At 48.9% G+C, this 27,233-nt stretch overlaps 11 protein-coding genes across 11 annotated transcripts; 5 read left to right on the top strand and 6 right to left on the bottom strand.

Annotated features, from left to right (window-relative positions):
• Positions 1-249: 249 nt before the first annotated feature.
• On the bottom strand, positions 250-3,669 carry GMORB2_2480 (DDHD protein; the record flags this gene model as incomplete). Its single annotated transcript, XM_035464460.1, is given in 8 exon segments — positions 250-382; positions 440-1,743; positions 1,757-1,991; positions 2,041-2,719; positions 2,772-2,805; positions 2,829-3,014; positions 3,046-3,348; positions 3,412-3,669. The coding sequence occupies 8 exon segments, from the start codon at positions 3,667-3,669 to the stop codon at positions 250-252; spliced, it is 3,132 nt and encodes a 1,043-aa protein (XP_035319646.1).
• A 1,374-nt stretch (positions 3,670-5,043) lies between these two features.
• On the bottom strand, positions 5,044-5,870 carry GMORB2_2481 (RING protein; the record flags this gene model as incomplete). Its single annotated transcript, XM_035464461.1, has 2 exons — positions 5,044-5,677; positions 5,734-5,870. 2 exons carry the CDS (start codon positions 5,868-5,870, stop codon positions 5,044-5,046), a joined length of 771 nt encoding a protein of 256 aa, XP_035319647.1.
• Positions 5,871-6,736: 866 nt separating this feature from the next.
• On the top strand, positions 6,737-8,918 carry GMORB2_2482 (plastin-1; the record flags this gene model as incomplete). The annotated part of the gene is made up of 5 exons (XM_035464462.1): positions 6,737-6,792; positions 6,818-7,028; positions 7,082-7,773; positions 7,837-8,822; positions 8,887-8,918. The coding sequence occupies 5 exons, from the start codon at positions 6,737-6,739 to the stop codon at positions 8,916-8,918; spliced, it is 1,977 nt and encodes a 658-aa protein (XP_035319648.1).
• Positions 8,919-9,158: 240 nt separating this feature from the next.
• On the bottom strand, positions 9,159-9,406 carry GMORB2_2483 (sterol O-acyltransferase; the record flags this gene model as incomplete). The annotated part of the gene is made up of 2 exons (XM_035464463.1): positions 9,159-9,278; positions 9,344-9,406. The coding sequence occupies 2 exons, from the start codon at positions 9,404-9,406 to the stop codon at positions 9,159-9,161; spliced, it is 183 nt and encodes a 60-aa protein (XP_035319649.1).
• Positions 9,407-9,611: 205 nt separating this feature from the next.
• Positions 9,612-11,411, bottom strand: GMORB2_2484 (sterol O-acyltransferase; the record flags this gene model as incomplete). Its single annotated transcript, XM_035464464.1, has 5 exons — positions 9,612-9,721; positions 9,772-9,909; positions 9,950-10,583; positions 10,635-10,756; positions 10,820-11,411. The coding sequence occupies 5 exons, from the start codon at positions 11,409-11,411 to the stop codon at positions 9,612-9,614; spliced, it is 1,596 nt and encodes a 531-aa protein (XP_035319650.1).
• A 1,201-nt stretch (positions 11,412-12,612) lies between these two features.
• On the top strand, positions 12,613-13,814 carry GMORB2_2485 (RNA recognition motif; the record flags this gene model as incomplete). The annotated part of the gene is made up of 6 exons (XM_035464465.1): positions 12,613-12,695; positions 13,074-13,130; positions 13,187-13,286; positions 13,341-13,552; positions 13,634-13,710; positions 13,765-13,814. The coding sequence occupies 6 exons, from the start codon at positions 12,613-12,615 to the stop codon at positions 13,812-13,814; spliced, it is 579 nt and encodes a 192-aa protein (XP_035319651.1).
• Positions 13,815-15,365: 1,551 nt separating this feature from the next.
• Positions 15,366-16,603, top strand: GMORB2_2486 (solute carrier family 25 (mitochondrial phosphate transporter), member 23/24/25/41; the record flags this gene model as incomplete). Its single annotated transcript, XM_035464466.1, has 5 exons — positions 15,366-15,374; positions 15,445-15,780; positions 15,835-16,110; positions 16,177-16,313; positions 16,363-16,603. The coding sequence occupies 5 exons, from the start codon at positions 15,366-15,368 to the stop codon at positions 16,601-16,603; spliced, it is 999 nt and encodes a 332-aa protein (XP_035319652.1).
• Positions 16,604-17,495: 892 nt separating this feature from the next.
• Positions 17,496-18,351, top strand: GMORB2_2487 (large subunit ribosomal protein L18e; the record flags this gene model as incomplete). Its single annotated transcript, XM_035464467.1, has 4 exons — positions 17,496-17,499; positions 17,666-17,770; positions 17,851-18,215; positions 18,274-18,351. 4 exons carry the CDS (start codon positions 17,496-17,498, stop codon positions 18,349-18,351), a joined length of 552 nt encoding a protein of 183 aa, XP_035319653.1.
• A 325-nt stretch (positions 18,352-18,676) lies between these two features.
• GMORB2_2488 (21S rRNA (uridine2791-2'-O)-methyltransferase) lies at positions 18,677-19,618 on the bottom strand (the record flags this gene model as incomplete). The annotated part of the gene is made up of 5 exons (XM_035464468.1): positions 18,677-18,871; positions 18,928-19,056; positions 19,114-19,434; positions 19,488-19,514; positions 19,577-19,618. The coding sequence occupies 5 exons, from the start codon at positions 19,616-19,618 to the stop codon at positions 18,677-18,679; spliced, it is 714 nt and encodes a 237-aa protein (XP_035319654.1).
• Positions 19,619-22,893: 3,275 nt separating this feature from the next.
• GMORB2_2489 (oligosaccharyltransferase complex subunit gamma) lies at positions 22,894-24,095 on the top strand (the record flags this gene model as incomplete). The annotated part of the gene is made up of 4 exons (XM_035464469.1): positions 22,894-23,244; positions 23,299-23,411; positions 23,703-23,830; positions 23,911-24,095. The coding sequence occupies 4 exons, from the start codon at positions 22,894-22,896 to the stop codon at positions 24,093-24,095; spliced, it is 777 nt and encodes a 258-aa protein (XP_035319655.1).
• Positions 24,096-25,067: 972 nt separating this feature from the next.
• Positions 25,068-26,484, bottom strand: GMORB2_2490 (guanine nucleotide-binding protein subunit beta-2-like 1 protein; the record flags this gene model as incomplete). Its single annotated transcript, XM_035464470.1, has 5 exons — positions 25,068-25,493; positions 25,717-26,034; positions 26,101-26,227; positions 26,305-26,342; positions 26,443-26,484. 5 exons carry the CDS (start codon positions 26,482-26,484, stop codon positions 25,068-25,070), a joined length of 951 nt encoding a protein of 316 aa, XP_035319656.1.
• Between the last annotated feature and the right edge of the window lie 749 nt (positions 26,485-27,233).

Consider the following 27,233-nt stretch of genomic DNA (forward strand, 5'->3'; position numbering starts at 1 on the left):
CCCACTTACTGGCCACTCGACCAACCTCGCACCACCTTAACTCCCAGAATTTCCACAGAAATTGTTATTAGGCACGCCGAGATTCTCGACTTTTCCCAGTTTCACGATATAATTAATAAGCAATATGTCGAAATAATAATACTATACAATATGGGCCACAGTATTCTTTTTTGAAATGAGAAGAAGTAGGGAAACCCGCTACCAGATTACACTCTACTCGTACATCTTGATTCGACTTCATAACCCTTATCAGGAACCCCTCTTCTTCTCTTGAGGCCGACTCGACAGCAGCTGAGACAGTATGAAGTGATTCACATCAACATCTGCCCAATACGCCATATGAGACGCAACTGTATTCATAGGATTGAAGTCCAGCACACTCCTAGAAAGTTGTAAGTATGGAAGGCGCAGGCGATAAACCGGGACTCAGTTCACTTACTCCTGAATAGTATAGTCAATCCTTCCGTTGCGATTCAAGGCCCTCACCTTGCTCTCTTCATTCCTCATCCTGCGCGCCTTGCGCATCTCTTCATCAAGCCCATGACCACCATCTTCCTTGGATGGGTCTTCCCGCCGCTTTTGGAACTGTGAAAAAAGGGTCTCTAGTTCCTCATCGATCAATGTCTGATCATTGCCACTGGTACTGGATAGCCCGCCCGACGTGGCAGCTAGTTGTCTCTTCCGTTCGTCGGTCTTTTCCCCTAGCCTGGACTCAACACCAATCACTTCCCCTGAGGAAGAAGTCATGCCGTGTCCCAGTTCGCGTCTTTGGGATCCTGAATGGGCCTGGTCCGTCATACGGGCAACTTCCTCGTTCGAAAGCCCTAGGCTCCGGTTGAGCATGTTGCTAGCAATACCAGCACTCAGACTGGACCACAGTCCACTAACACTCTGTCCCACCTTAGCACCGATTCCCGTCAAGCCCTGATTCGCTGCGTCGAAAATTCCCCTTTTGGTATAGGGAAGGCTCTGTGGCTTCAAGGTCGTCATTGCGGGGGAAACCAGTGGCTCCAGACGGTAACTTATAGGGTCAGATGGGTGGAAAATATTGTAAAGCTGTTGCGACTTTGGCATTGAAACGGGTCCTGCTGATACAGCCCTTGTCGAGGCATTCTCGGACCGCATACCCCCGGTCAGGAGTACATCCTCTGTCAAGCTGCCGCTTGCTGTGTCCCCAAGTGGCGCCCCTCTTGTAGAGCCTCGAGCAGCAATCGTTCTACGGCAATAAAGATGGTTAGCTGTCAGTGCAATCGCTATAGAGCCAGTATGGGGAACTTGCCGTCCTTCGAGCATTTGGAACAATCCGATTGGGGAACCAAGGCAATAAAAGTCTTCCACATCGAATTGAAGCTGCATAGATTGATGCTTCTCATCGTGCTTTTCCTTCGACTCAGCCGATTCAGGGCCACCATGAGGTGGCCAGAATCGAAGGGAGTCCTTTGCCTCATTTGCCGCATCCTTCTGACGACAGAGGATGTCAAAGAAGATGGCAGATCCTAATGAATGGCCCATCAGGTGGACTTTTCCATGAAAATCGGGGTTTCTCTCCATGAAAAGCTTCAGCATCCGGTTGCACTCCTGTAGTACAATCTTGGAGATCTCCTCCCTGTATGAGCTTTGGTACAAGAGGACGTCCAAAGCAAGGTCAGATATCAAAGATCTGGCGAATGCGACGCCGTCGGCAGTTATGTCATCTAGGGAAGGGTCTGTAAAATGATCAGTAACGGGCTTGAAATATTTAGACTGGCGGATTCACAATACAGTCATATTCTTCGTCAAGATCTCCTAAGTCATGTTCCGGACGTTTGACTCTCTGCCGTGGGAAATCCAAGAGGTGTCTCCAGCATACTGGAAGTACCTGAACACGGCAGTTTCCTTGACTTGAACCAAATTCCGAGTTCAGGGCTTTCAAATCCTCCGAGCTTGAATAAACAGATTTCAGGGTTTTGCGCAACACATTCACATCGTGAACGAAGTTCACACTCTCCATCCTGCAGAGGTGTCAACAAGGAGTCATTGCGTCACAATCAGAATTCTTACCGTAAACTGAGCTGTTGGCCAATTCCGTGGGTGACAAGTATGAGGTGGTCGATCTGGCGACCTTGTGATTCGCCGGCTTGTGTGTGGTAGTCCTGAATTTCCTGCTCTTGCCGTTGCTGTATTTCATCCTCCCCTTCCAAGAATGAAGAAAATTGTCGCTGAAGTGTTGCTTGTGGGTTATTTCTATTTCCCTCTCGCTCGTCCCCTCTCTCATCGACGGAGCTTCTTGTTGTGGCTGGAGCAGATCTGCGTTTCAGATTTCTCTGTTGCCTTTCATCTAAACCGAGAGCATCAGTTACCGAGGTGGCCTCATTCTTCTCCTTGTCCTTGTCCTTTTCTTTCCCCTTAGTTGGTTCAGAATATCCGCGAGTCAACTTGATTCCGCTCATGTAGCCCCCCCCAGAAAATCTTTCGTAGACCGAAGACGTTACCCATGAAAGCATCGTGTCCGAACAAAGCCAGGCAGTTGTTGCATCTTGGTATGTGGCTATGTTGTTCATGTATGTTCCAAACAGGCGATGAGTTTTCGGGTGAGCTGGAGAGTCTTGGGATGTTTGAACCCTGGAGGAAGAGTTTGGGAAGGAGCGGTCACCGGCCAATGTCTCCTTTTTAGCTCGAGATGGTTCTTTTGCAGAAATTGGTGTGACCTTTCCAGACCCTGACTGGCTCCGAGATCTCACTGTACGTTATAAGCATCTAGCCAACAATGGATTCAAGAGGAGTGGACATACCAACTCGAAGCCACGGTTTCAGTTTTAGGTATCCCTGATGCAAGTTAATAGAAATACTTCATATGTTAGATTCTCGCTACCCACCTGCTCCAGTTGGGCGGAGAGATTTTCTTCGCATGGCTTTAAATTGGACCCTTCCTGAAAGAACCAAGTTCCTCGGCGAACTACCGGCATGTCAGAAACCACAGTCTCGCCCTCCACGCAGAAAATGCGTACCTTCGTAGACGGGCCCTTGCCAATATACTGGTGACAGTTCGCGTTTTTCAATGTTGACATCGAACAGGAAATCTTCGTTGACAGGTACCTTCACGGCAGGCTTTGAGGGTTGGCTCCCTCGTTCAAACCCTGCCCGTAATTTGCCTACAGAATCTTCGGCCTGCGGGGAGGATAGTGCTTCCGTATCGGGAACTTGCCCACCCTTCTCTTCCGTGGCTTCCAACAACTTCTGGTACCTGGCTTCAAGAGAATTTGAGTCAGATGTCGAGAATGCCGAGAACTTTTTGGGTGCGGCGGATTGTTTCAATGGCTGGTTGGCTTGGCTGTTCCCCTTGCCGAGTAGCGGTTTCCGTTTCGCAACCTATCAATATCGTTATTAATAAAGAGAACCCCAGTACCAAGTCGATCTTGGGCCATTAATTACATCTACCGCGTGAAACCACTGTACTTTGAGAGGTGGACAGTCCGGCGGATAAGTGCGAGAACTTTGGCCGTACAGATGAGTGACGCTATGATCACCAGTGTCAACAGGTGTACCAGCCAAGGGCCCTGAGGGGGCTTTATCATATCTAGCAGCTTCACTGCTAGTCGACGATTGCTTCCCCGCCCATGGGTTGATTGAGTCGACGGCCGAACTCAAATAGGACTTTTCGGCCAATGTATCTTGGCTGTTTGATGACATTTTGGCGTATCTGCCTGTTGACCACGCACCCCGGGACCTATTCCCAACAGCGTGGAGATGCCGAAGTCTTCCTAGCCGAGAGTGAGGAAGTAACGATATGCAGCGCCTGGCGTGAATCGAGGCCAACTTGAGACGTAAATAGGCCGTCATGCGATGGCCCTCTCGTAGGAGGATGGAAGTCGTCGGTGGAGATCCTGTGCAAAAGTACTAGGTAAGCCACCTGATTCTGTGTTTCGTACACGTGAATAACTGTGCAGGCTCATTTGTTCACATGTCGATGGATTTGTCACATCGGCAAAGTGTGATAAAAACCACGTACACTCTGAATTCTGCTTGCGATGCAACAGGTTTACTGCTAGGCGGTACTCTGGTATGAGAAGAGTTAAGTTTGGAAACGAAGCAGTAGTGGGAGAACTCTTCTGGGAGTATGACGTGTCGATGTAGATAGGAAAGGAGTAATGGACCCGGGTAGTCGGTGTGAATGAAGCTGCTACGTAAGTACAAATATGAGCCCCTCCAGTACACGCCCCACTCACTGTCTTATTACCTGTCCAACCTCGAAGGTTTTTTTAATATATCTATGATGAAACGGATTGGAAGATGCAGCTTGGGTTTCCATTTCCATTCAATTTTTGTAGTATCGGAATATGTTGCAGTACCGCGCCTGAGACAGCGTTGAAGATCTATGGGCCGACAAGGTTCGTAGTTTGTAGTAGCAGTATGCAGGGCTAATATGAAATCTTGGGAACAAGTCGACCTCTTACAACTGAATCGAGGGTTACAGCCATTCACATGAAATACCAGTTCCATCAAATTCATATAAACATTTCCACCACTTTGCTTTCCTTTACGAGATTCTGCGCACAATAGTTGCGAGATTCTCTATAGGTACATTCCAGATTCGAACGTCAATTGTATTTCTCGTCGCATTGCTGCAATTCGCCCTTTCTAGAACAGCCTCATGAGTAAACGATCTATGTAACCAGCATGAGTAAACGATCTATGTCTGGTTACATAATAGTTCCTTGTCGAGTGTCCATCTAATACGCAAAGGACCTTATGTTAGTTAGCCAACGGGACTCATCATCAAGACGATCCTTGACCTACCGCGGCAGTCGGTAAGTTGCTCGAAGGGCCTGATGCAGTACAAAGAAAGTCTTGAACCAAGTCTTCAGGTAGAGATGTTAGGGTGTTAGTGAGATTTGACGTTGGGTACCGAAATACGTTGACTTCCTACTTAGACTCGATATCAGAAAGCATCTAGACGCCCAGCCCATCTAGCCGGTTACAATGGCTTGGCTGGGCTGGGACCTTCATAAGCATATATCCAAGGGCTGCAAAATCTTTTTTTTTTTTTGGTAGAACGATAGCTCCCTATAGTAGCCCTGCTTCAAAAAGAGCCACCCATTGCCCCGCAAACTGACGAGCATGGTCACCGGCAGTCAATCCGTTGCTGTCCTTCAATGCCCTTATGTCTCCATTACTGTCCACAGCTAGGCGGCCAACGCCTAACATCTGGGCAGTCTGCCTACCATCCTCAGGAAATTCCCCGTCCGGTATAGTTGAGCAAAGCCAAAGTAGCAGGAGAGCGACATCTGTCTGTCCTCGTTCAATAGCTAAATGAAGACCAGTCTTCATATTAGACAGTGGATCTTGGTACCTGAGCACCGAGGGCGCACTGACATCTCCATCGTTGGCATCATCAATCGTTGCCAACAACTCGACCATACCACCTACATCCCCTTCGGAGCACATGATCTGGAAAGCTCGCGCGGGCCGGGCTTCTGGGTGGCTGGAGAGGTAGGCTTCCTCAGTGATGGCAGGGAGTATATCGAAGTTTGGCTGCAGACCGCCTTCGTTCTTGTATTTGGCCAGGATGACCGACGCCACAGAGGCCGCGGTGCTACTACTCCCGGATGCGCCAGACTCATCTGTAGCCAAGTATGATTCACAACTGGGACACCTGAACGAAATAGTAACAGCTGGGGACTCGTCTAGCAAACATTGCCTGACGAAAAGGTTAGCCATGTACTCCAGTGTCCAATCAATGTGAAATGGCCTTACCAGTGAAAATGGCAGCCACAAGGGAGTTCGAGATCGTCAGGCACTTCTTCAGCACTTGCTTTCCCGGCGTTTTCTTTGTCGGCCTCATCCTCAATTTGGAACACTAACGGATCCCTACACAACTTGCAAGTAGCCATTGTCTATACAAAGAAGGGTCAATTAGTACCTGCCTAAATCCGTCTTCTAGGTGCCTAGAGACATACCGTTATGGGAGACCTTGAATAGCCACAGCTTGTGGTACCACGGGGGCTATGCCGTGGGTGGGTTGAAAGAAAATTTTACCCGTTTCTGCAGATACTCTTTTTGTGGACAAGGCTGGCCCTGAGGGATTGACCTTGCTTATGGTTGTTCGTAACGGGTTCAAATACCATCGAGTTATCTGGTTCCGATTTTGGGAAGTTGAAACGGTGTAATGCGATAATAGATGTAAGAATCTTACCATACTAATTCTTACCACGCTAACTCTTACCACGTTTACAACAGGGATGACTTCATACATTGGCTGACGCAAATTTCAAGAATGGGGTTTTGCTTTCCTGTTGCACAGCCTCTGGTCGGCGTCTGCCGCAAGCTCGCAGTAGCCAACCTGCGCGGCCTGTAATAGGCGTCATCAAGCATACGCGCCCTCCGCCACTTGGTGTACATGTGGCTGGGCTGAGAGCCCCTGTACGTATGTTACTCCCCATCTGTTGCAATATAGGTGTGACTTCGGTGGGTGATGGGTGTACTTGGAATTTTTGAAGTCTATGTACCTCCCCTCCCACCAGCCGCCAAGTAACACCGACGACAGCCCCGCCCCCGCCGAGGTCAAACACCCTGCTAGGAGCTTTGCGCATCTATTACTCTGTCCTCATCCGTACCTTCGAGTGGTTTCTCCCAACTGCTTGTGTGCGCATCTCCTTAATCCATCAAACTGCACTGGCTGTCACTCAGCAAGACGAGTAGCTTGCGCCAGCGTTTCTTTCCTTCTGTTGTTAGAAACTAAGTTTCTCGACCCACAGCCATGAATGTCCTCAAGTTGCAGAGGTCCGTCGTTGCCGAACACGCCCCCTTCGAACCGTACTGACCTAGCGCATTGATACAGGAAGTTTCCTCAGTTCCAGCAAAACGAGATATTCTCTCTGTCTGATGCCTTCCAGCGACTCGATGTCGACGACAAAGGCTACCTCGACGAAGCTACTGCAATAAAGGCGACGCAGCAGAGCGAAAACCAGCCGTACGATGTCGTACGCCAGGCTCTGAAAGAGGTTGAGCTTGACTCTTCGCGCCGAGTCGAACTCGAGGATTATGTTGGGGTGAGTTTGTTTTCTTTACATCGAGTTGATATCTGCAGTAATAACATGCGCAGCTTGTTGCCAAAGTTCGCGATGCGTCGTCCGGCCCGCCTAAAGCAACGTCTATGCCCACACCTGAAAAGGGCGGCGGTGTCGTTTCCCAACGTACTGGTGGACATGGTTCCAAGGGAAGTATCGGCGGGAGAATCCAAGTGCAGGGTTCTAACGCCAACATCACCCATACCATTAACGAAGATGAGCGCACCGAGTTTACCCGCCATATCAACGCTGTTCTCGCCGGCGATGCTGATCTCGGATCTCGCCTCCCTTTCCCGACCGACACGTTCGAGATGTTTGACGATTGCAAGGATGGTCTGGTTCTGGCCAAGCTTATTAACGACAGCGTTCCAGACACAATCGATGAACGAGTACTGAACTTTCCTGGAAAGAAGACCAAGACTCTCAATGCTTTCCAAATGTCCGAAAACAACAATATCGTCATAGAATCAGCCAAGGGCATTGGGTGTTCCGTTGTCAACATTGGAGCCGGTGATATCATCGAGGTTCGTGAACACTTGATTCTTGGCCTTATTTGGCAAATAATTCGCCGTGGTCTCCTTGGGAAGATCGACATCAAGTTTCATCCCGAGCTTTACCGTCTGTTGGAAGAGGATGAGACCCTCGAACAGTTCCTTCGACTGCCTCCGGAGCAGATTCTTCTGCGATGGGTTAACTACCATCTAAAAGCAGCTAACTGGCCTAGGAGGTTAGTCAGCACTCTCCCAATGAATTACCCTACTTCGCAGGCTGACATTCCTCCTCGCTAAAGGGTGGCCAATTTCTCTGGGGATGTCAAGGATGGCGAGAACTACGCTGTCCTTCTCGCGCAGATTGGGTCCGAGTACGGTGTCACTCGTGCCCCCTTGCAAACCCGGGACCTTCATCAGCGTGCCGAAGAAGTGCTCCAGGAGGCCGAGAAATTGGGGTGCCGCAAGTTTCTGACACCCAAGTCCCTGGTTGCTGGCAACCCCAAGCTTAACCTTGCCTTTGTTGCCAACCTGTTTAACAACCACCCTGCCCTTGACCCCATTACGGAAGAGGAGAAGCTCGAGGTTGAAGACTTCGACGCTGAGGGTGAACGTGAAGCTAGGGTTTTCACCCTGTGGCTCAACAGTTTGGACGTGCAGCCTGCTGTCGTTTCGTTCTTCGACGATCTTAGAGACGGATCCGTCCTGATGCAGGCCTACGACAAGGTCATCAAGGGTTCGGTTAACTGGCGTCATGTCAACAAACCGCCTACGCATGGTGGCGAGCTATCTAAGTTCAAGGCAGTGGAAAATACAAACTATGCCATCGAGCTTGGGAAGCAGAATGGCTTCTCTCTTGTTGGTATACAGGGAGCGGATATCACTGACGGCCAGAAGACGCTTACCCTGGCTCTTGTCTGGCAGCTGATGCGGAAGGATATCACGCTCACGCTTTCCTCTTTGGCTCGGAAACTCGGAAAGAGAGAAATTACGGATTCTGAAATGGTCAGATGGGCGAATGACATGTCCAGGAAGGGAGGCCAGAGCTCTGCCATCAGATCGTTCAAAGACCCTGCTATTGGAACTGGTGTCTTCCTGCTCGATGTCTTGAATGGAATGAAGAGCAGCTATGTCGACTACGACCTTGTCACTCCTGGGCATACGGATGAAGACGCTTACCTGAACGCCAAGCTTAGCATCAGCATTGCCCGCAAACTGGGAGCTACTATCTGGCTAGTCCCAGAGGATATTTGCCAAGTCCGTTCTCGTTTGGTTACGACATTCATTGGTGAGTATTGGCTTCTCTTGAAAAAAAAAAAAAAGTCGGTATCGTCCAGCTAACAACATTTTAGGCTCCTTGATGGCTGCACAGGAGAGGATGTAAAACCATACGGAGTTTATATATGAGCTTTTAGGCTCCGTAGAGCTAACAGCTGTTTTCTCTCAATACTGGCTTTAGAGGCCGAAGAAGCTAGAACAAAACTTTGGGAAGGAAGATAGGAACAATTGCAAGGTCCATGCGCCATACAATTTATATGCCAATGAAATCCCCTGATTCATAACGCCCTTCAGATCAGAATTTTCATCACTGGGGGCTGAGATGTTATTTTCATACTCCAGTAGACTAAATAATTATATATAAGCTGCAAAGTAGGCTTGGTCCGGTAAAGATTCCTAGCCAAAATATCATGTTACCAAGGGTTTCGCGGCCCTTGAGCCATCTGGTTCGGCTAAGTGCTACCAGCTATGCATTGACCCGCGTACATATTAGCCATGGTTCTCTGTCATTGGGGTGAGCCATCGACTCACAGGTAGCTGGAACATCTGCATGGCAAGCAAGTATCCTCTCAGCTTCTTGAACAGGCACCACATAACTAATTCATGGATACACGCAGAAAGAAAGAAGGTAATAAGCGTTGCTGTATGCTTCTTTACTTTCAAGGAAGAAATGGAGCTGTGATATACATGCCGAAGGAGGAAGATATGGACCGGGCGATTCCACTCTCTAGCAAACTGATCCCACGAGACTTTGTTTCAAAATGTCAATAATAATAATCTTTCGAGACTTTATGCAGGATCACTTACCGCTATTCCACCAAGCATCGTAAAATCTTCGATCTGCAAAAAAAGTGATTTCGGCGAGGATATTGAGGATGATTTCCCATATCAAGTACCAGACGAGCTTCGCTATCAGTTAGCTCAAGTCTATGGTATAGATATACCTATCGTTTTCTTACTAGGTATTCCATCATAAATGGGAAAATCAGGTTGCTCAGAATCCATGGAAATTCCTTTAACCTTGAATGTAAACTGCTGTCGCGCTCTTTCAGCTTGATCATCTCTATCACTATGGGATCTGTCATTTGCGTTAACGTCTATAGCATCAGGTGCAGAAGTGGCGTAGGTTAAACCTACAGATCGAGTACTGGGATATCTGAACCATGACGAAGAGAACCCCTACCATGGCCACTAGTTTCTCGGCCACATAGTACCAGCTAATGGAAGTTGATCGTGGATACTCGAGTTCATAAACAACAACTGGCAGTGGGATCCATTTGTAGTGGTCGACAAAGCCCAAGTTCGCGGGGTATGCTTTGGAGGAGTCAGAAGCGGTCCCCTTGAGTTCCTCTGACAAGGCGCCGATTTCCCGTCTTAGAACACGCTCGAATGCATGGGCTTCTTCGACGTGTACGGAATCGCCAGAGGCAATGATCTTGAATATTCTGTCGATATCATCCATTCTGAAGTTTTTGTCGTCAGGAGCCGGTTCGGCTATCGCTGTGTTCTGTATTCGTGGTGTCGAGTAATCAAAAGTTTCTGAATCAACCTGTTCGACAAGAGACTCTAACTCTTCAAGCTTAGTTGAGAGAATGAGCCGCCTTTCATAAACGGTAGACAAGTACCCATTGTAAAAAGCGTACGAATGCTGCTTCATCAACATGACAATTCCATGAAGTACAAAGTACACGGTATGAGTCCATGGCCATTCCCGCACCATCGTCCAGCCAACGACGCAGGCAATGAATGATGTTTGCCAAGCCTGTGCATTCTGTTAGATGAACGTACGGCGAAACTTCAATCTTCAGTGGGGAAGTTATACATGTTGTAAAATCCAACCAAGACGGTTCCAGCTAACGAAGCTCCGGGCAGTGAGCTTCTGTATCAGCCATGTGACACCTGTGAGGCCACACATGATTCCATCGGAAAGCAATAGTACGATAACTGCCGAGCGAGGATTGTGAGAAAATAGCACGCTTCCAGCAGATCATGGAAGCAAGATCTTACCATCCCTGCTGAACATAGTTCTTATGATGTCTTTTGCCCCGAATAGATCACCATATGCCCTCCAATTTTCTGCTGAGATCTTGAGCACAAATATGGCCACGCCCATCCAGAAAAGAGTATAGAATCCGTGGAATGGACTGTTGGCTGCCATGATGTTGTTCCGATCAAAAGCCGAAAATTGCCGAGTGAAGATGAAATTGCGAAATTTGTTATCCTTCTGTGAGGCTGACGAATTACATTCGCCTGCTCCTTTGGGGGACTTTTCGGATGAATATTGTTGCTTCTTGTCATCTTCAGGGATGATGTGGACTCCAGAGTCACTCCCTAGTATCATATGCGGCTGCTCTTCCACGGTCGAGCGTTTTATACGCTGGCGAAGACCGTCACCCGTAGAGAATGGCCGAATGTTTTTATCGTAGTCTTCTTCGCTTGGTGTCTCCGAATCCGATCTAAGTACTTCTGGTGACATGCCTTCATTGTGGAAAGCCTCCAGCAAAGATCTCGGAGCTGGGTCGTGGTCAGGCTCGTCAGGTATAGCCGGGGCATGTTCGGCGCGGCCGTGTGGATGTAGTGCTTCATTCCCAAATTTCATCGTGCTTGACTGTACTGACAAACTGTATGTTGAGAAAATATGCAGTTTAAAGGCTTTCGTCGTTTCAAATCAAGCCGTGCGAGTTGATATGTGGCTATCGTGAAGTGGACGGGGTGTTGATTGCTCCGACCATCGATTACCTTTCTTTCGCCACCGACAGCATATGTCAAAGGCGAACACCTGATTCCGGACTTCTCGGATGTTGAACGACTAGTGATAATAATCCACGCGGTTATGCCTGCCTTTTCATCGGTCGGTTTGCTGATAGATGTAGGAACATAAAATGACACGACAATCTGTTACCGGGTGTGAAGGGCCACAAGCCTTGCTGTCTTTGCCTGCCTGATTATGACGTTTGCTGTGGCCGCATTTACCTGTACACATTTGGCTGTGTACGAGTGCCACAGAACCCACATACATACGGATTAGAGCCTTTGAGTTGTGACACAACAACCCGACATCGATTATTACTTCGAGTATGTGCTATTCTCCGTGAAGAAATTGGGCAGTATTAATAAAACTCCCGATTCTAAATCGGTCTACTTCTACCGTTTGCCTTTACCCTGAACTAACCAGTTCCTGGCAGATGAGTTATTGCCTAGGTAACGGTATTTGTGGAAATAAGTTTTTGGGTGTTGATATTCAAGAATTCTACTACGTAGGCCAACTGGTGGTAATATCAATCATCTCACACCGTTGGTGACCGGCGTATCAACCCTGTCCTCTTGACCCTCTCTAAATATCAAGGAGATCGTGTGGTATTTGAACAGCTAAAAAACACAGAGGGGAGGAGGTCTCGACGTGGGAAATTTGAAGAGTCCGTACTTAAAGGCAGCCTCTGACAGACACAGCGGCGTATTATAAAAATATCATTAGTACTTAACGTCAACAGAAGATGAGCATAAGCCACTGAGCCGATTGATGAGTCTTGGAACGATGCCAGATGGCCACTGGTGGTGCCTGTAAGGGTCATTGCCGGGGCGACTTGAGGCAACGGATTCTTACATAATTAGCGCCCGAGGCCGAAAAGAGACACGGTAGAATCATTATTACGTCAGCAGGCAAAACTTTCTATCACCTCCAGCTTTGCTTTGTCCTGGCAGTCACTCCCTTTTCAACACCTTCAAGTCTTTGCGACATAATCTTTAACTACTCTTTCTTCCACAAAATATCCAGTTATCAATAGCTACTGGCAATTACAATGTCTCGCGGCGGCAATACTCTCTACGTGACCGGCTTCAGCCACGGTACTCGCGCCCGCGACCTCGCCTACGAGTTCGAACGGTATGTCAGCTACGTCCTCAACGCAAACGTCCACGCACACGTCCTCCATCGATCCGGCCGTAGCCCATGATGCGAGAGTCTCGCGAGACCTCCATCAATGGGCGCGACGCCCTGTCGGTTCGCCGCGTCGTCGCATTCCCCGTCGTCGTCCCTCGTCCTCGTCGTCCGTCGTCGTCCCAAGTCCCATGACACCACCCCCTCCACATGTCCGTTGGCGATACGCCCTCGAGACGCTTCGATTCCTCTTTTTGCCACGCCGCGACGATGTGCCAAGCCCAAACTATGCGCATTCCATAACCATGACTACGAGGATTTCCTGGCACTGCGCCGGATTATCTAGCCCTATGGTGCTTTATACTGACAGATTATTGTGCACAGCTATGGACGTCTGGTTCGATGTGACATTCCTGCTCCTCGCTCTGCGTCTAGTAGGCTGTAAGTTTATTATCTCACCGAAAGAAGGAAAAAAAGCCTACTAACTTTCCACATAGCTTTGCGTTTGTCGAGTACGAAGACCGTCGCGATGCCGACGATGCGTACTACGAGATGCACAACAAACGCATGGGTCGCGATGATGTCCTGAAGATTGAGGTTAGTGCATGACCTATTGTGACATGGTAGATACACCGTCTGACTTTTCAACAGTGGGCCCGAACTCCCCCTTCTGCATCCTGGCGGTTTGAGTCTGGTCGTGACCGTGACCGTCGTGGTGGCCAGCGTTCACCTCGGCGCGGCCGGTCGCCGTCACCTCGCCGCAGCACCAGGGAGTACTCTCCTCGGAAAGACGAGCGAAGGGACCGTGACTATGACCGTGACAGCCGCCGCGATCGCGACCGCTCTCGCAGCCCCGATACTCGGTGAGTCCTCATTCTTAAGTATATATACCCTTCCCCTACTAACTTTACCAGTGACCGTGACAGGGATATTAAGGATGATAGGGACGAAAGGGACGAAAGAGACGAGAGGGATGACCGTGACAGGCGTGAGAATGGTGCCAATGGAGACGATAGGAAGGGTAAGAGACCAAGTTGCTCGGTATGCAGAGATCTAATACTGACCAACTCTTCAGCCCTCGACAGTCCCCCCCCAGCCCACGACGACCTGGACGTTGCCGAATAAGCGCGAACAAGATCATAATACCTCGTTCGTCCCCGAATGTCGACCGCGGGTACCCACGTTTACCTGGTATTTTGAGGATCGATATTTGCTTTATGTTTTCCCCGCCTCTTTCTTGACCTTTTATTACAACCCCTACCTACCCGTGGAACCAAGCGCAGCCTGTCTTGGACTGGTTAAGTATGCCCACTTCGTAGAGTAAAATTGGGACATTATTTTTACCCCGACTAGTATAATTACCTCTGAGAAGCTAGGAATGCCATTTTGTGCTCAAGACTTGTTATGTAACTAAGTTAGTATTAGGAGAACTGAAAGATTCCCAAATCGACTTAGTACTGTCGTGCATGTTCTGTGTACTTCGATGTTTAGCCATCGTAGAGATTTTTCTAAGGAGGAACATGAAGGCGTGCTAGGGCTTCCAGGTTTACTTCTTGCAGGGGAAAAACGTCACTGCACAATCGCAACTGCACACGGACTGAATAAAATAGATTGAAGTGCATGCAATTGCCAACAGCATGCTAGAGCTACAAGTATTACTGGCACTTGCAAGAAAGCGATGGGTCACCCTTGCCGGTGTTGATACTACTTCATGTCGAAGTACGAGTAGTAAGTAATAATAGTACATATACGTTTACTGGTATTCGGGAAGCATCGGGCTCTAGAAGAGGGGCAAAATTGAACTAATAATATACGGGTTGATGCCCGGAGTTTAGTAAGAAAGAGTAAAGACAAAAGATGAGCGAACACGGTTCTATTCAGGATTCGACATAGTAGTAGTAGTAGTAGCAGTAGTATCATTTCCCGCTCCTCAACAAACGTACATACTTTTCATTTATATGTGTACATACATGGATTTCTTTCCGGCTGTAGATGCACCTGCGGTTTCTGCGCTACCCCAGGTCCGACGCGCTAAAAAAAAAATGTTAAAGTACAAGTATCCGTCCTACGTATACTACGGAGACGAATAATTAATCGTCTTCTCCTTACGGGTCAATACCCACGCCGACGAAAAACCGACGGGAAGTCCTGGCAATCAATCTAATAACTTACCGACTCACGCGACGCCAACGCTCCACTGCTTGCCGAACGTCTTCTTACATCTCTAATATCGGTACCGCACCTCCAGACCATCCTTCTCTTCGTGACAGGGGCATTGCGGCCCGCCGCATGTACGTCCCCCCAGTCCCTTCCTCAACTGCTTCATCGGCGTGGAAAGTGCCACGACAAGCGGCCACTGGCAACTTGCTTAGCCTGTTAGCTGAACTACGTCCAGAATCGAATTACTACACGTTTCGAAGTCCAATAAGCATGGGACTTGCATCCCATGCGATATAGCCGGTCCATCTGTCGCCTCCGATCCAATAAACGCCCCCCGACGCGACGGACTGGTTCATTCTACCCGCCATTCTCTATAGCCTAACAAAGAGGATATCTACTTCGCTGTTTTTGATGCAATAAGACCAAGCAACTCCAGTCTTGGCTCTTCTTGGGTCCCTGGTAGAATCGTCAGACTCAATTGAGAACCTGTCGCTTCAGTAACATTCATTCTGCACAATGTCGGCTGTAAGTACCCGCTGTTGCTAGAATGGTCCCTTTCTTCGAGTACCATGCTGACGATCTGCTTTTCCCTCAGCCAGGTGCGAGTGTTGAAAAGTCCCCGGCGCTCCATTCGCAGTCGTATGTCCAACTGCGCGAGAAGCTATCACAGCCTGTTGTTGCAGCTTTTTGTGGCGGTGGAGTAGCCGGTGCTGTTTCCCGAACCGTTGTATCGCCACTCGAACGATTGAAGATCTTGATGCAGATACAGAGTGCTGGAAGAGATGCGTACAAGCTCTCCATTGGCCAGGCTCTAAAGAAGATGTGGAAAGAGGAAGGATGGAAGGGTTTCATGCGTGGAAATGGCACCAACTGTATTCGGATTGTCCCCTATTCGGCTGTTCAATTCAGCAGCTACAACTTCTACAAGAGGGTGTGTCATTATCGATCTCAATGGCCATTTTCTGCTTTACTGACTAAATCCTAGAACTTTTTCGAAGCGCATCCGGGCGCGGAGCTCTCCGCAGTTACTCGCCTTGTCTGTGGAGGAATTGCTGGTGTCACTTCAGTGGTTTTCACGTATCCTCTCGACATCGTGCGGACGCGACTATCGATCCAGTCTGCAAGCTTCGCCGAACTTGGAAACAAACCAGAGAAGCTGCCGGGGATGTGGGCTACTCTCATACGCATGTATAAGACGGAGGGAGGCATCACTGCATTGTACCGAGGAATTGTCCCAACAGTAGCTGGGGTTGCTCCTTATGTATGTCACCCTTCGCAACCCAAAATCCTCTCCATGGAAGATGAGCATGACTGATTTGTCTCCCAGGTTGGCCTAAACTTCATGGTGTACGAGTCCGCTCGTAAATCACTTACCTTAGAAGGGGAGGAGAACCCTGGTGCTATCAGAAAGCTTCTCGCTGGCGCCGTAGCTGGCGCTGTGGCTCAGACCTGCACATATCCTTTGTGAGTCCACATCCGAAGCATGGGTGGATCCGTGGTTAACGAATTTTAGTGATGTTCTTCGGCGTCGCTTTCAGATCAATACGATGTCAGGCATGGGTTATCAGTATAAGTCTGTATGGGACGCTGTGCGAGTCATTGTGGGACAAGAGGGTATCCGGGGCCTGTACAAGGGCATCGTTCCAAACCTTCTAAAGGTTGCTCCCAGCATGGCGTCAAGTTGGTTGAGTTTTGAGATAACTCGCGATTTCCTGATAGCCCTTAAACCAACCACAGCTTCTGCTGCTCTATGATACAGTCAAGGGAGCAGGACTTGTTCAGTGAGAGTAGGGTCTCACTTGGCATAATCTTTCGGGGGCATAGGTTAGTAGCAGAATACGGTGGTGCCATTGCAAGGGTAACACTGCCGTATGGGAACATGGGCGTGTAAAGATCGAAAACTCGGCCATACATTGAAACATTACTTTCACTTTGTCTTGCCATAAACAAGCACGGCACGAATTGCCATCATATTACTAGTAGGTCTTAGATAGCGCACAATTGTGGCAAAATGCCGGCTATATGTATATAGTATAGTTGTAATAGTAGTATATTATAGAAGTGTAAAAATAAGCGTACTACTCACAAGATATATAATACTTCATACGTATCCATCATGTCTTTTACCATTATTGACAAAGATTCGATAAGCACTGTTCCCACTTTCGTGGATGAGAACCCTCACAGAAAGCCCTCTAACTGCACGAATTAGTGTTACTGCAGTTTCTTTCTTTTTTTGGGTTCAATGGTTATTTATCTCTGACGACCTATGAGTTGGAACTGGTACGAAAATAAAAATCTATCAGGGGAGACATTCACTGTTGATCTGATGGAGTAGATATCATGCTGGCATAAGGTCTTTGTCAGGCTGCCAAGCTAGTAGGAGCCTGGAGCTACATGCATTCGTATATGTACAGGCAGCATATAAGCACGTGACATCAGGAGTGCATAGTCGTATGACTAAAGTCAATACGTCGTGCCCTAATGCCATGACTGACCGCCCTGAATTCTGCCCCCACGCACAGCATCAGAGTGGCCCACTCACGGTTCGTGTGGATTGAATTCTGCTTCGAAATCGTCGCCAGATTTTTTTCGAACCATCACCACTAAGACCCTTCGCCAACGCCAGCGAAAAAAACCGCCGCCATGGGTACGTGAAGTGTTTTCCTCTCAGCCTTGTATGCGAGTGGAGAGAAATCTTTCAATGGAGATTCCTTTCTGCGATCGAGGCGCCGTCCGCATTATTATGCGAGACTGAAGCTGCCCGAGTTGAGCATGCCTTGAACCAAATGGCTGACGATGGCTTCACCTTACAGGTATTGATCTCGACCGTCATCACGTTAAGAGTTCGCACCGGAAGGCCCCGGCCAGCGACAATGTGTACCTCAAGCTTCTCGTGAAGCTGTACCGCTTTCTTTCGCGTATGTTTTATCCACCCCTCCCTCCCCTCAGAATATAAGAAATGAAAGATTTTGATACTAATCAAATCATGTTCTGGCAGGCCGCACTGATGCTTCCTTCAACAAGGTCGTCCTACGCCGCCTCTTTATGTCCAAGATCAACCGTCCCCCGGTGTCTCTCTCCCGCATCTCGACCAACATCACCAAGGACGAGAAGAGGACCATCGTCGTTGTCGGCACTGTCACCGATGACAACCGTCTCCTGACCGTTCCTAAGGTCTCGGTTGCTGCCCTCCGCTTTACCGCCACCGCCCGCGCCCGCATCCTGGCTGCCGGTGGTGAGACCATCACCCTGGATCAGCTTGCTCTCCGTGCGCCCACTGGCAGCAACACCCTGATCCTCCGTGGCCCCAAGAACGCCCGTGAGGCCGTGAGGCACTTCGGCTTCGGCCCCCACAGCCACAAAGTACGTTTCAACAGACTAAGATATGAGTTGTCGTCGCAATTGCTAACAACCTTTGCAGAAGCCTTACGTCGAGTCGAAGGGCCGCAAGTTCGAACGTGCCCGTGGTCGCAGACGTTCGCGTGGTTTCAAGGTCTAAGCGCCAAAACGGTTACTTAGACAGGGAATACGGGTCAAGGAAATACATCTCGGCTGAGATGAAGATACCTTCAAAAAATGGCAAAACTGATGAATGGAAAATGCATGTAACTGGCGTAATGCGGTATCAAAAACTCAATGATATGTTTATTTTGCGCCATTTGTCAATGCCACCTCCCCATCACATGCTTTCAATGAGTAAGGTTTAGGCACTGTGTTAAAATCACATGATATTCTATCCCTTGTTCCCATCCACCGTGGCTCCTGCTTTACGTCGCAGTCCGATAAAATATGCCTCTTTACTCTCCTAGAGTCCAAATTAATATCTAGATTCTTTCGAGGTGGACAGGTAGACAAACACTTCTTGATGACTCGGGCTTCTCCCGGTGCACCTTGCCGAAAAGCTGCCTGAGCTTTTTCTCCAGGTGTTTATCCTCGGTGCCTTGGTAGAACTTGCATATAAAATGCCCACCTGGCCGTAGAGTGTCGCTCGCAAACTGCAGGGCAGCGTCGCAGAGATCCTATATCAGTCAACAGCTGTAACTCCTGTGTATCCAGTATGTGATAATTGGCTCACCATGCTGCCAGCGTGATCCCGGAAAGGCATGCCGCTCGTGTTCATAAGCCTGTGATATGGATTACTCATTGTGTTCGTGTTGAAGCCAGAAGTTTGTTCCCAGGGTGCTGACATGTCGCTCAGAACAACCTGAACAAGGGGTCAGCGAGTAACAAGACGCGGCGTGTTGGAGGGATGTGAACAAACATCTACAAGCCGCAATGGTGCAAGTTGTGTCGAAACTTGGTTACTGTACTCTTGGCTAGCATGTCGTTCCATGTCGATGTAGCTTAGCTGCTCAGATACTAGGCTCCCGGGCTCATCGTGCAAATCGTCGACCTCGCTTTTTGGGGGCGGTGGCTGGACTTTGTGACGTTCAACGATCAAGTCCTTGACAAGCTTTTGTACCATGGGTGATGAAAAATCTCCCTGGAAGGCCGTGACACCACTAGGGGGCTGCGCAGGGAGCAGGTCGACCCCGATGATCCGGCCGTGGGGTTTTGTGCGCCCAAGAGCGACCTGTTGAGTCTTGTGTAAACAGGTAGTTTTGATATATGTGCTACGATCAGGACCCTCCATACCTGTGACCAGCTTCCTGGAGCATAGCCCTATTGCCGTGTTAGTTGCGAGCCAGTATTTCGCTAAGCGACGATTGACTTGCCAGATCCACCACGGTTTGTCCTCTCTTGAAAATCTTATACTTTTCGTCCATCTTTGAAGATATGTTAGTATTGCTGGAGGATGAGGCCCGACGGGATACTACCTCTAGAAGTTTGAATGCTGCACGGCTTTTTAGTCCTTGGACTCTCGCCTCCCTAGCATACGCATCTTTCCCTTGCCGCTGTCTCCACCGTGAATTGGAGGAGGCTGGTCGTGATAGCCATGGTACAGAGAGGGATTCCACGCGATCCAAAAAGCGAGGCAAAGATCGTACTTGCTGGCGGGGGCTAGGACATGCGCGCTGAAGGAGTATCATCGTGTGCCGCCAAGACGTGGCTACCAGAAACGGTTTCGAAGCGAACACCGTATGTGATCCAAAAAGTTGGTTATTGTACCCAAGGGGGTTTTCAGAACGCCATCCTACAGAGTAAGGGCAATGGGGGATTGGTACGAGCAGTTGATCGCGGTCGTCCCTGGAAACACGACTTGCAAAAACCCGCCTGGTCCCTGGATCTGGCAAAACGTCGGTCCAGCATCCGGATTACACTCCTGCTTGTTCTTTGATGACTAGCACTACGGAGTAGTCCGATGGTTAATAGAGCGATAAACCCCTGGACAAAAATCGTACTCAGATGGAATAATTCCTGTAAAGCTGAGTTTGCCAAACTTTAATTAACAATCGGATGATAACAATGTCTTCTGAACTGTAGTACGAAGAGCTTGCCTTAACGCCTGGCTATACCCAATTCCAATGTCCTTTAAAAGCCATGTTTATACTCCAAACATTCTAGCATTCGCTCATATCATCCCAAAAAACTCGCGTCCACGCCTCTCCTGTCTCTCTTGAGAGGAGAGAAACTTGCACCGGCAAACGCATTTGCTGCACCGCCTAGGTTTGGCCGTTTGCGCTTGGCTACTACTGGTCCAATGTTGAGATTCGCAATATTAGCCGTAGCTTCGCCATCCTCTTCTTCAAATATCGATGGGTTCGTGGCACCTAGAATCTTGCGTCGTTTCTTTTTCCCGTCCAGCCCTTTGGTACCATCATCTGCAATCTTCGGGCCGATATTATGGCCAGGCTTCCCCTTGGCATCCGGCACTTTGCTGACGGGTGCGGTGTTTTCTTGGTCTGCTGTAGCCTGGCTCTCGGTTGCCAGCTGGTATCTCCGTTTTGCTCCTGATGGTCCTGTTTGTCCGGCTGAATTCTTCTTCGTGGGTGAGGTTTCACCTAGTGGCTTGGACTTTGGCCGGCTCCGCGGTTTCTTCGCTGCTGGCTGCTGGAGATCAGCGGACACAGTCGTCAATGTCTCCGTTTTGGGCCTCTTGGAGTAGTCCGCAGGCACCTCACTATCTGCTTTCACTTCCGGCTCTGAATCACTTGCTGGCTCCGGAATCGATGGCTCTGACGGCGTCTCGATAGGGCGTGCATCGTCCAGCTCTTCTGAAACGTCCTTGGCGCGGTTGAGAAAGGGTGTAATTGAAAAGTTTGACTTTTCGCCCAGAGTCGCGTGTAGAATTCCACGCTTTTTCGCTAGTCGCCTTTCTGCTTGGTTCTCGTGTTCAGGTGTGAAGATTGTGGCCTCCTCCTGGCTGGGCTCTTCAGCTTTCCTCATTTTGCTTTCTTGTCGGTTGGTTGGAGCACGCTGCATGGTCTTCGACTTCGAAGACTGCAATTGGTTCGTCTCTGTTTGCTGTCGGTCGATTTGATGTTTTGGGTCTTTGAGTTCGGCCTGAAGCCCCTTGATTTTCTCTTTCATCGTCGAGACGCGCTCTTCTAGACGTCCGTTCTGACCAGATATTTCTAACAAAGCCTTCTCATGTTGCTTTGTCAATTTTTCGCGCTCCCTTTTCTCCAAAGCCAGTTTCTTTTCGGCATCCTCTGCCCTCAATCTTAGTTCATCCATAGCAGATTTGTTTTCCTTCTCTTGAGCCTGTTTTCTGAGTCCTTTCTCATTCTCTAGCTCCACTTCTAAGCTGTCGAGCTGACGTTGAAGACTATGCTTCTCCGATACAACTGCCTGGTGGTTTGCTAGTTGTGATCGGAGGTGGTCCAATTCTGGTCGAAGCTTGTCCAGTTCTCGTGTCAGAGCTGCCTCATTCTGTGCCGCTTTAGTTGAATTTCGAATGGAACCCTGCAGAGATTCCATCTCCATCTTTCCTATATGTTAGCATCATTCGCCTGAAATTCCGAACCAGAAAATTCGTACCTTGAGGCTCTTCATATCAATGTCTTGCTGCTTGAGTTTTGTATCCTGTCGAATAATTGTTTCTTGGGTGCCATCGAGCTTGGCACGTACTTGGTCGTATTCCTTTTTTATATGTCGGTGCTGGAGGTCTTTCTGGTAAAGAATTTCTTTCAATGAAGCACTTTCATCCTCAGCAAAGAGCAGTTGCAGCTTGAGCCGGCGGGTCTCCTCATCGCGATTTATGAGCTCGAACTTGTGTAGCCCGTTGTGTCGCCTTGTTTCGAACTGGTGGATTCGCGCTGCGCGCTGTATACGCACCATTTGGTCAGCTTGGGAGAATACGTGCACACAATAGCACATGGGTTTTTGAAGTACCTCGTCTGGTTGGAGGCTCATGGTGGACAAGCACACCTCCCAGGACTATGAAATCTCTAGTCTAGGAATCGCAGTCGGGACTTGTTTGAAGACGGGGGTTGTTGATCAATAGGTTCATATATGTTCTCGGAGTCGCGTGTATACTTTATTATTCGGTATGGGATTGAGAGGTGGGCATTTTGGTAGCCATTCTCCTCTTGAAGGTTGAAAAGGTGACGCGGTGTTGGATGCACCGGCTAGATTATTATCGGAAGAGGGGGTGAGTGGGATGCGAATCCGGCCATGTTTTGCGCGCCTAGGATAAACATGGTACCTAGTTCGGTTAGCGTGAATCGTTGAAAGCTGCCAAAAAAAGCTGGGACCAGAGCATACACAAGCTGCAATCTGCTCCAATTGAGGGTGTAATGTTCAATCGAATGAAGTCCCGTGTAAAATAATACTCGTACGTATGGAAGCGTTATACACACTATTAATTACAGTTACATCCTAAGAGCCTGTTCTATGCTCCCACTTTATGCCATTGCCAACTAAAAATATGGCTGGTTTTTTATGTCAGCAATAACGAGTGGTAGCTGACTAAGGTTCGACAAGCGTGTTGGAGATGCCACCTAGCAGCACACGTAATGCTCGTTCTTTGTATTACTAGAGGAATCATCAATTCGAGCTTCTGTCAACCCAGTCTGAAAAACTCGAGAGGTTGGCAGCCCAAAATCAACATTAACATAGCTTCTGAGTTTATCCCACTGTTTGTGAGGTAGCCTTTAGAATGCATTTCTTCAAGACGCTTCTTTCGTTAACGCTCCTGCTTGCGGGCGCCCAAGCCGCAAAGAAGTCGTCAGCCGAACGATTCGATGACTTCCACGCCAAATCCCAAAGGTCGACGCCAGTGAAGCTCAAGGAGCCTTCTTACAAGACCCTGACTACAGCACCACGAGACTACACCGTGGCTGTGCTCTTGACGGCTCTTGAAACTCGTTTTGGCTGCCAACTCTGCCAGGAGTTCCAGCCTGAGTATGAACTGCTCGCCCAGAGCTGGACAAAAGGAGACAAGTCCGGGGAGTCCCGTCTGATCTTCGGTACATTGGACTTTGTTGATGGTCGCGAGGTTTTTGTTACGGTATGTCCTGTCCTCATTCCCAAGGTTTAATTTCGGGACCATTGCTTACTATAGGTCTTCTCGCAGCTTGGTCTTCAAACAGCACCCGTGCTCCTCCTCTTTCCTCCTACTGAAGGTCCTCACGCTGTTGCGTCAAAGGATCCGCTACGCTTCGACTTCAACACGGGGTAAGTTTTCATGTGATCTCCATGATTAAGACAACGCGAATGTGCTGACACACTGCATTGCAGAGCACCGACTGCTGAACAAGTTCATAACTGGCTTTCTCGCAACCTCCCCAATCGACCGCACCCTGAAATCAAGCGCCCGTTCAACTGGCTGCGCTGGGGTTCAGGAATCACAATCTTTCTCGGTCTCGTTACATTGATGGCTACTGCCTCGCCCTACATCTTACCTATTGTTCGAAATCGCAATGTCTGGGCGGCTATTAGTCTGATTTCTATCTTGCTCTTCATTAGTGGGCACATGTTCAACCACATCCGCAAGGTTCCCTATGTTTCCGGGGATGGTCGTGGAGGAGTCACCTACTTTTCTGGCAACTTCCAGAGCCAGCTGGGTATGGAAACTCAGATCGTTGCCGCTATATGTAAGTCTCGTGCAGCCGGCCGGTTGCCGCCCCCCCCCCCCCCCTTTTCTAGGAGGGCGTATGCTAATTAGTGACCTCAGATGGACTTCTTGCATTCTGTTCCATCGCTTTGATTGTCAAGGTCCCGCGTATCGCTGATTCGGGGACGCAGCAAGTCGCTGTGATCGCATGGAGCGTGATCTTGTTCTCTATGTACAGCTTCATGCTGAGCATCTTCCGCATCAAGAACTCAGGGTACCCGTTCTCACTCCCGCCATTCATGTGATCAACCGGATGATGCATTTCAAGTCAATTTACTTCATGCCACAAAAAATACTGTGAAGTATGAGGACAACGATCTCAGTCTGAGCTTAGGCAAATATCCCAAGAGCTAAATAGTCCCTTGAGAAGCGAACTGCAACAGGGGGGACTGGGGCCGGTGCCTAACAAGAGGCCATGTATACAGCACCCGTCTTTCTTTGTATGTGATATAGAAACAGGGTTAGGGGTAGATGGTGCCTCCCTGGGCCATAGCAGAGGAATACAATGTCATCCGCAACGTCTGAATGCCTTATTCACAGTGTGCTATTTGTCGCTCCAGAGCCATTTCAGTCACGGATGTACTTCTTCCTGGAGGGTCTACAGACAGCGCCAATGGCTTGTACAAGCTTTGCTAGAGCGAAAAGTTGCGTGTCTGAGGAGCTTTACTGGAGTTTGAGCGTATCAATACGCCAAAAGTCTTCGCCAACACTATCTGCTTCGGAAACCCTCAAGGCCACCTCGAGCAGTTTGGCTGAAGCCTTGAGACAGGTCCACGTGTTCGAGCATGTTAAGCTGAGGTGGGGGGGTTGAGGGTCTTGCTTGCCTATGTTTCATATATAGAGGCATATTCTGGTTTTAGGACCTGAAGGAAGCCTATACCATACGAATTAATGATTCTGAACTTCAAGTTGCAAATGAGTAGGTGGAGCAAACACATATTTGATCAGTTTTTTTTATTTCATTTTTTTCCCTTGCGAAGGCAGCAACGTTCCCAGTGCTTCCCGAGATCTCCAGGGACTGGAGACCAGCCAATGCAAAAGACGTTCACATGATGTGATTTTCCGCAGGCACTGTCCGTCAAATAATAAAGATCAAACGAGGATGCCATCCTTGACGCCTCACAATGATCCTACCCTATGTCATACCGTCCCAGAACCAAGGTCCTCATTACATCCAGGCCGATGTCTGTTCTTTCATATCACATTGTTGCGTGCACTTAAGCACGCGACATAACACCCCAAGCACGGATGAGGTTGTCAGTGTAGCCAGCGAACAGGGTCTGGCCGTCGGCGGACCAGGCCAGGCTGACACACTCGGGCTCGCGGGACTTGCGGCCGACAGCAGTGGGCTCGGGCTTGAGCTCGTCGACCTTGCTCTTCTTCTCGAGGTCAAAGATAATGATGCTGCTGGACGTAGCAGCGCAGAGCCAGTAGCGGTTGGGGGAAAAGACAAGAGCGTGAATCTCGTCGTTGGCGTTCAGGGAGTACAAGTGCTTGGACTCGTTAAGGTCCCACAGCATGGTGGTTCCATCCTTGCCACCGGAGGCGCACAGAGAACCATCGGGAGAGATGGTGACAGTGTTGATGTAGCCAGTGTGGCCAATGTGGTCAGTCTGGAGCTTGCAGCTAGAGAGCTCCCAAACCTGTAACACCAGTTAGAAAACATAGCATGATAACGTTGTATTTATGTGGCAGGTGGTAGCGATTGAAAGGGTTATAAGGGTGTCGATCAGGGCAATTGGTGAATGGTTTGTCTCATGGCCTTGGAGGCTCTGAAGTAGCAAATACTTTGAATGTTGCAAAACATCATTTGGACATCGCGAGTGAAGGGCAAGAGGATGCGTTTGGCAATTTCTTTCGACGTACCTTGACCAACTTGTCCCAACCGCTGGAGACGATGACAGGGTTCTGGGGGTTAGGACTGAAACGGACGCAGGAAACCCACTCTGTGTGGCCCTTGTCGGCAATGGTGTACTTGCAGTCTCCAAGGGTGTTCCACAGCTTGATGGTGCGGTCACGGGAACCGGAGACGATCTGGCGGTTGTCGGCCGAGAAGGAGACAGACAGAACGTCGTTGGTGTGGCCGACAAAGCGGCGGGTGGTGGTGCCGGAGGCAAGCTCCCAGAGACGCAGAGTCTTGTCCCAAGAGGCAGACAAGGCGTAAGCACCGTCAGACGAGATGACCTGTCACCCAGAACATTAGCTTATGTTCTACTTCCTCCCGGTTTTCACGGGCAGTCAGTGACGTACACAGTCCGAAACGATGTGAGAGTGGCCGCGCAGGGAACGCTTAGGGTAGCCATATTGCGTCTCGTCGCGGGTCAGGTTCCAGATGATCAGCGTCTTGTCGCGGCTGGCGGACAGGAGCATGTTGGGGCTGGAGGTTCGAAATGTTAGAATCGCACGCATGTATTGTAAAGGTTTTCAACGGAGGTCGGATCGGTTCGAACGTACTTCTCCATGGAGGTAGCCAGGCTGGTAACCCAACCATTCTGCAAAATAAAGCTCGTTAGCAGGAGTCATCGTAAAGCGACAGAGTCGCTTGAAGGCGATGCACATCACAGCGAAGTGTGACATAGAATGACAACTTACGTGGCCCTCGAGGGTGCCCTTGAGAATAAGCTGCTCGGCCATTGCGAAGGTCTCAGGAAAAGGCGATTTTAGAATCTGGAGAATCGCTGTGGTGCTTCGTGTAGGAGAGAAAAATTTGGGTGTTGGTCTACAGAAATGGGAGCCTTGGAGCAATCACGAGTGGGACAAAGCAACCGCCAATTAGGATTTGATGTAATTTTTTTAAAATTCTGTGGGCAAGATATTAGGGCCTTTCAATCTTGAGCTGCTAAAAAGACAAGACCCATAAAAGGTTTTTCGGAGGTACGTACTAGCTTGGAACTACCTACCCTACATCATACTGGCTTTTGGCTTCTCACTGCCTATTTCTTCCTACTTTAACACATGAAGTAATAGGTGTAGTAGTAGTAATTTGGGGAACACAAATGCCATATTCGTATTGTTGAGTGACTCGGTATGGTTTATATGTATTACCTGCGAGAGTTCGGGGATTCATGGCGTACAACAACTTCGTTGGCCTTTGAGACTTCAGGGCATAATAGTATTAGGAGTAGTGACGTTTGAAGTACATGAAGTTAGATGTAAGATTGCGTCCAATAAACCTACGAACACATGTTAGATCATAGACAAGATGATAGAAAGGAAAATAGGCGTCAAATACGAATGGTCCTTAGGTACAATAACATGCTTGGTCTTTTCGGGCAAACCCCAGAACGCCAACGTGAGAAGAACATCCGTAGATATACTCTAATCCCGTTGAAATCAATATCAATGAATTACTGACGCTAATCGCATGAAACATAGTAGTAATA

Source organism: Geosmithia morbida, assembly GCF_012550715.1.
Source record: "Geosmithia morbida isolate 1262 chromosome Unknown scaffold_13, whole genome shotgun sequence".
Taxonomy (NCBI): Eukaryota; Fungi; Ascomycota; class Sordariomycetes; order Hypocreales; family Bionectriaceae; genus Geosmithia; species Geosmithia morbida.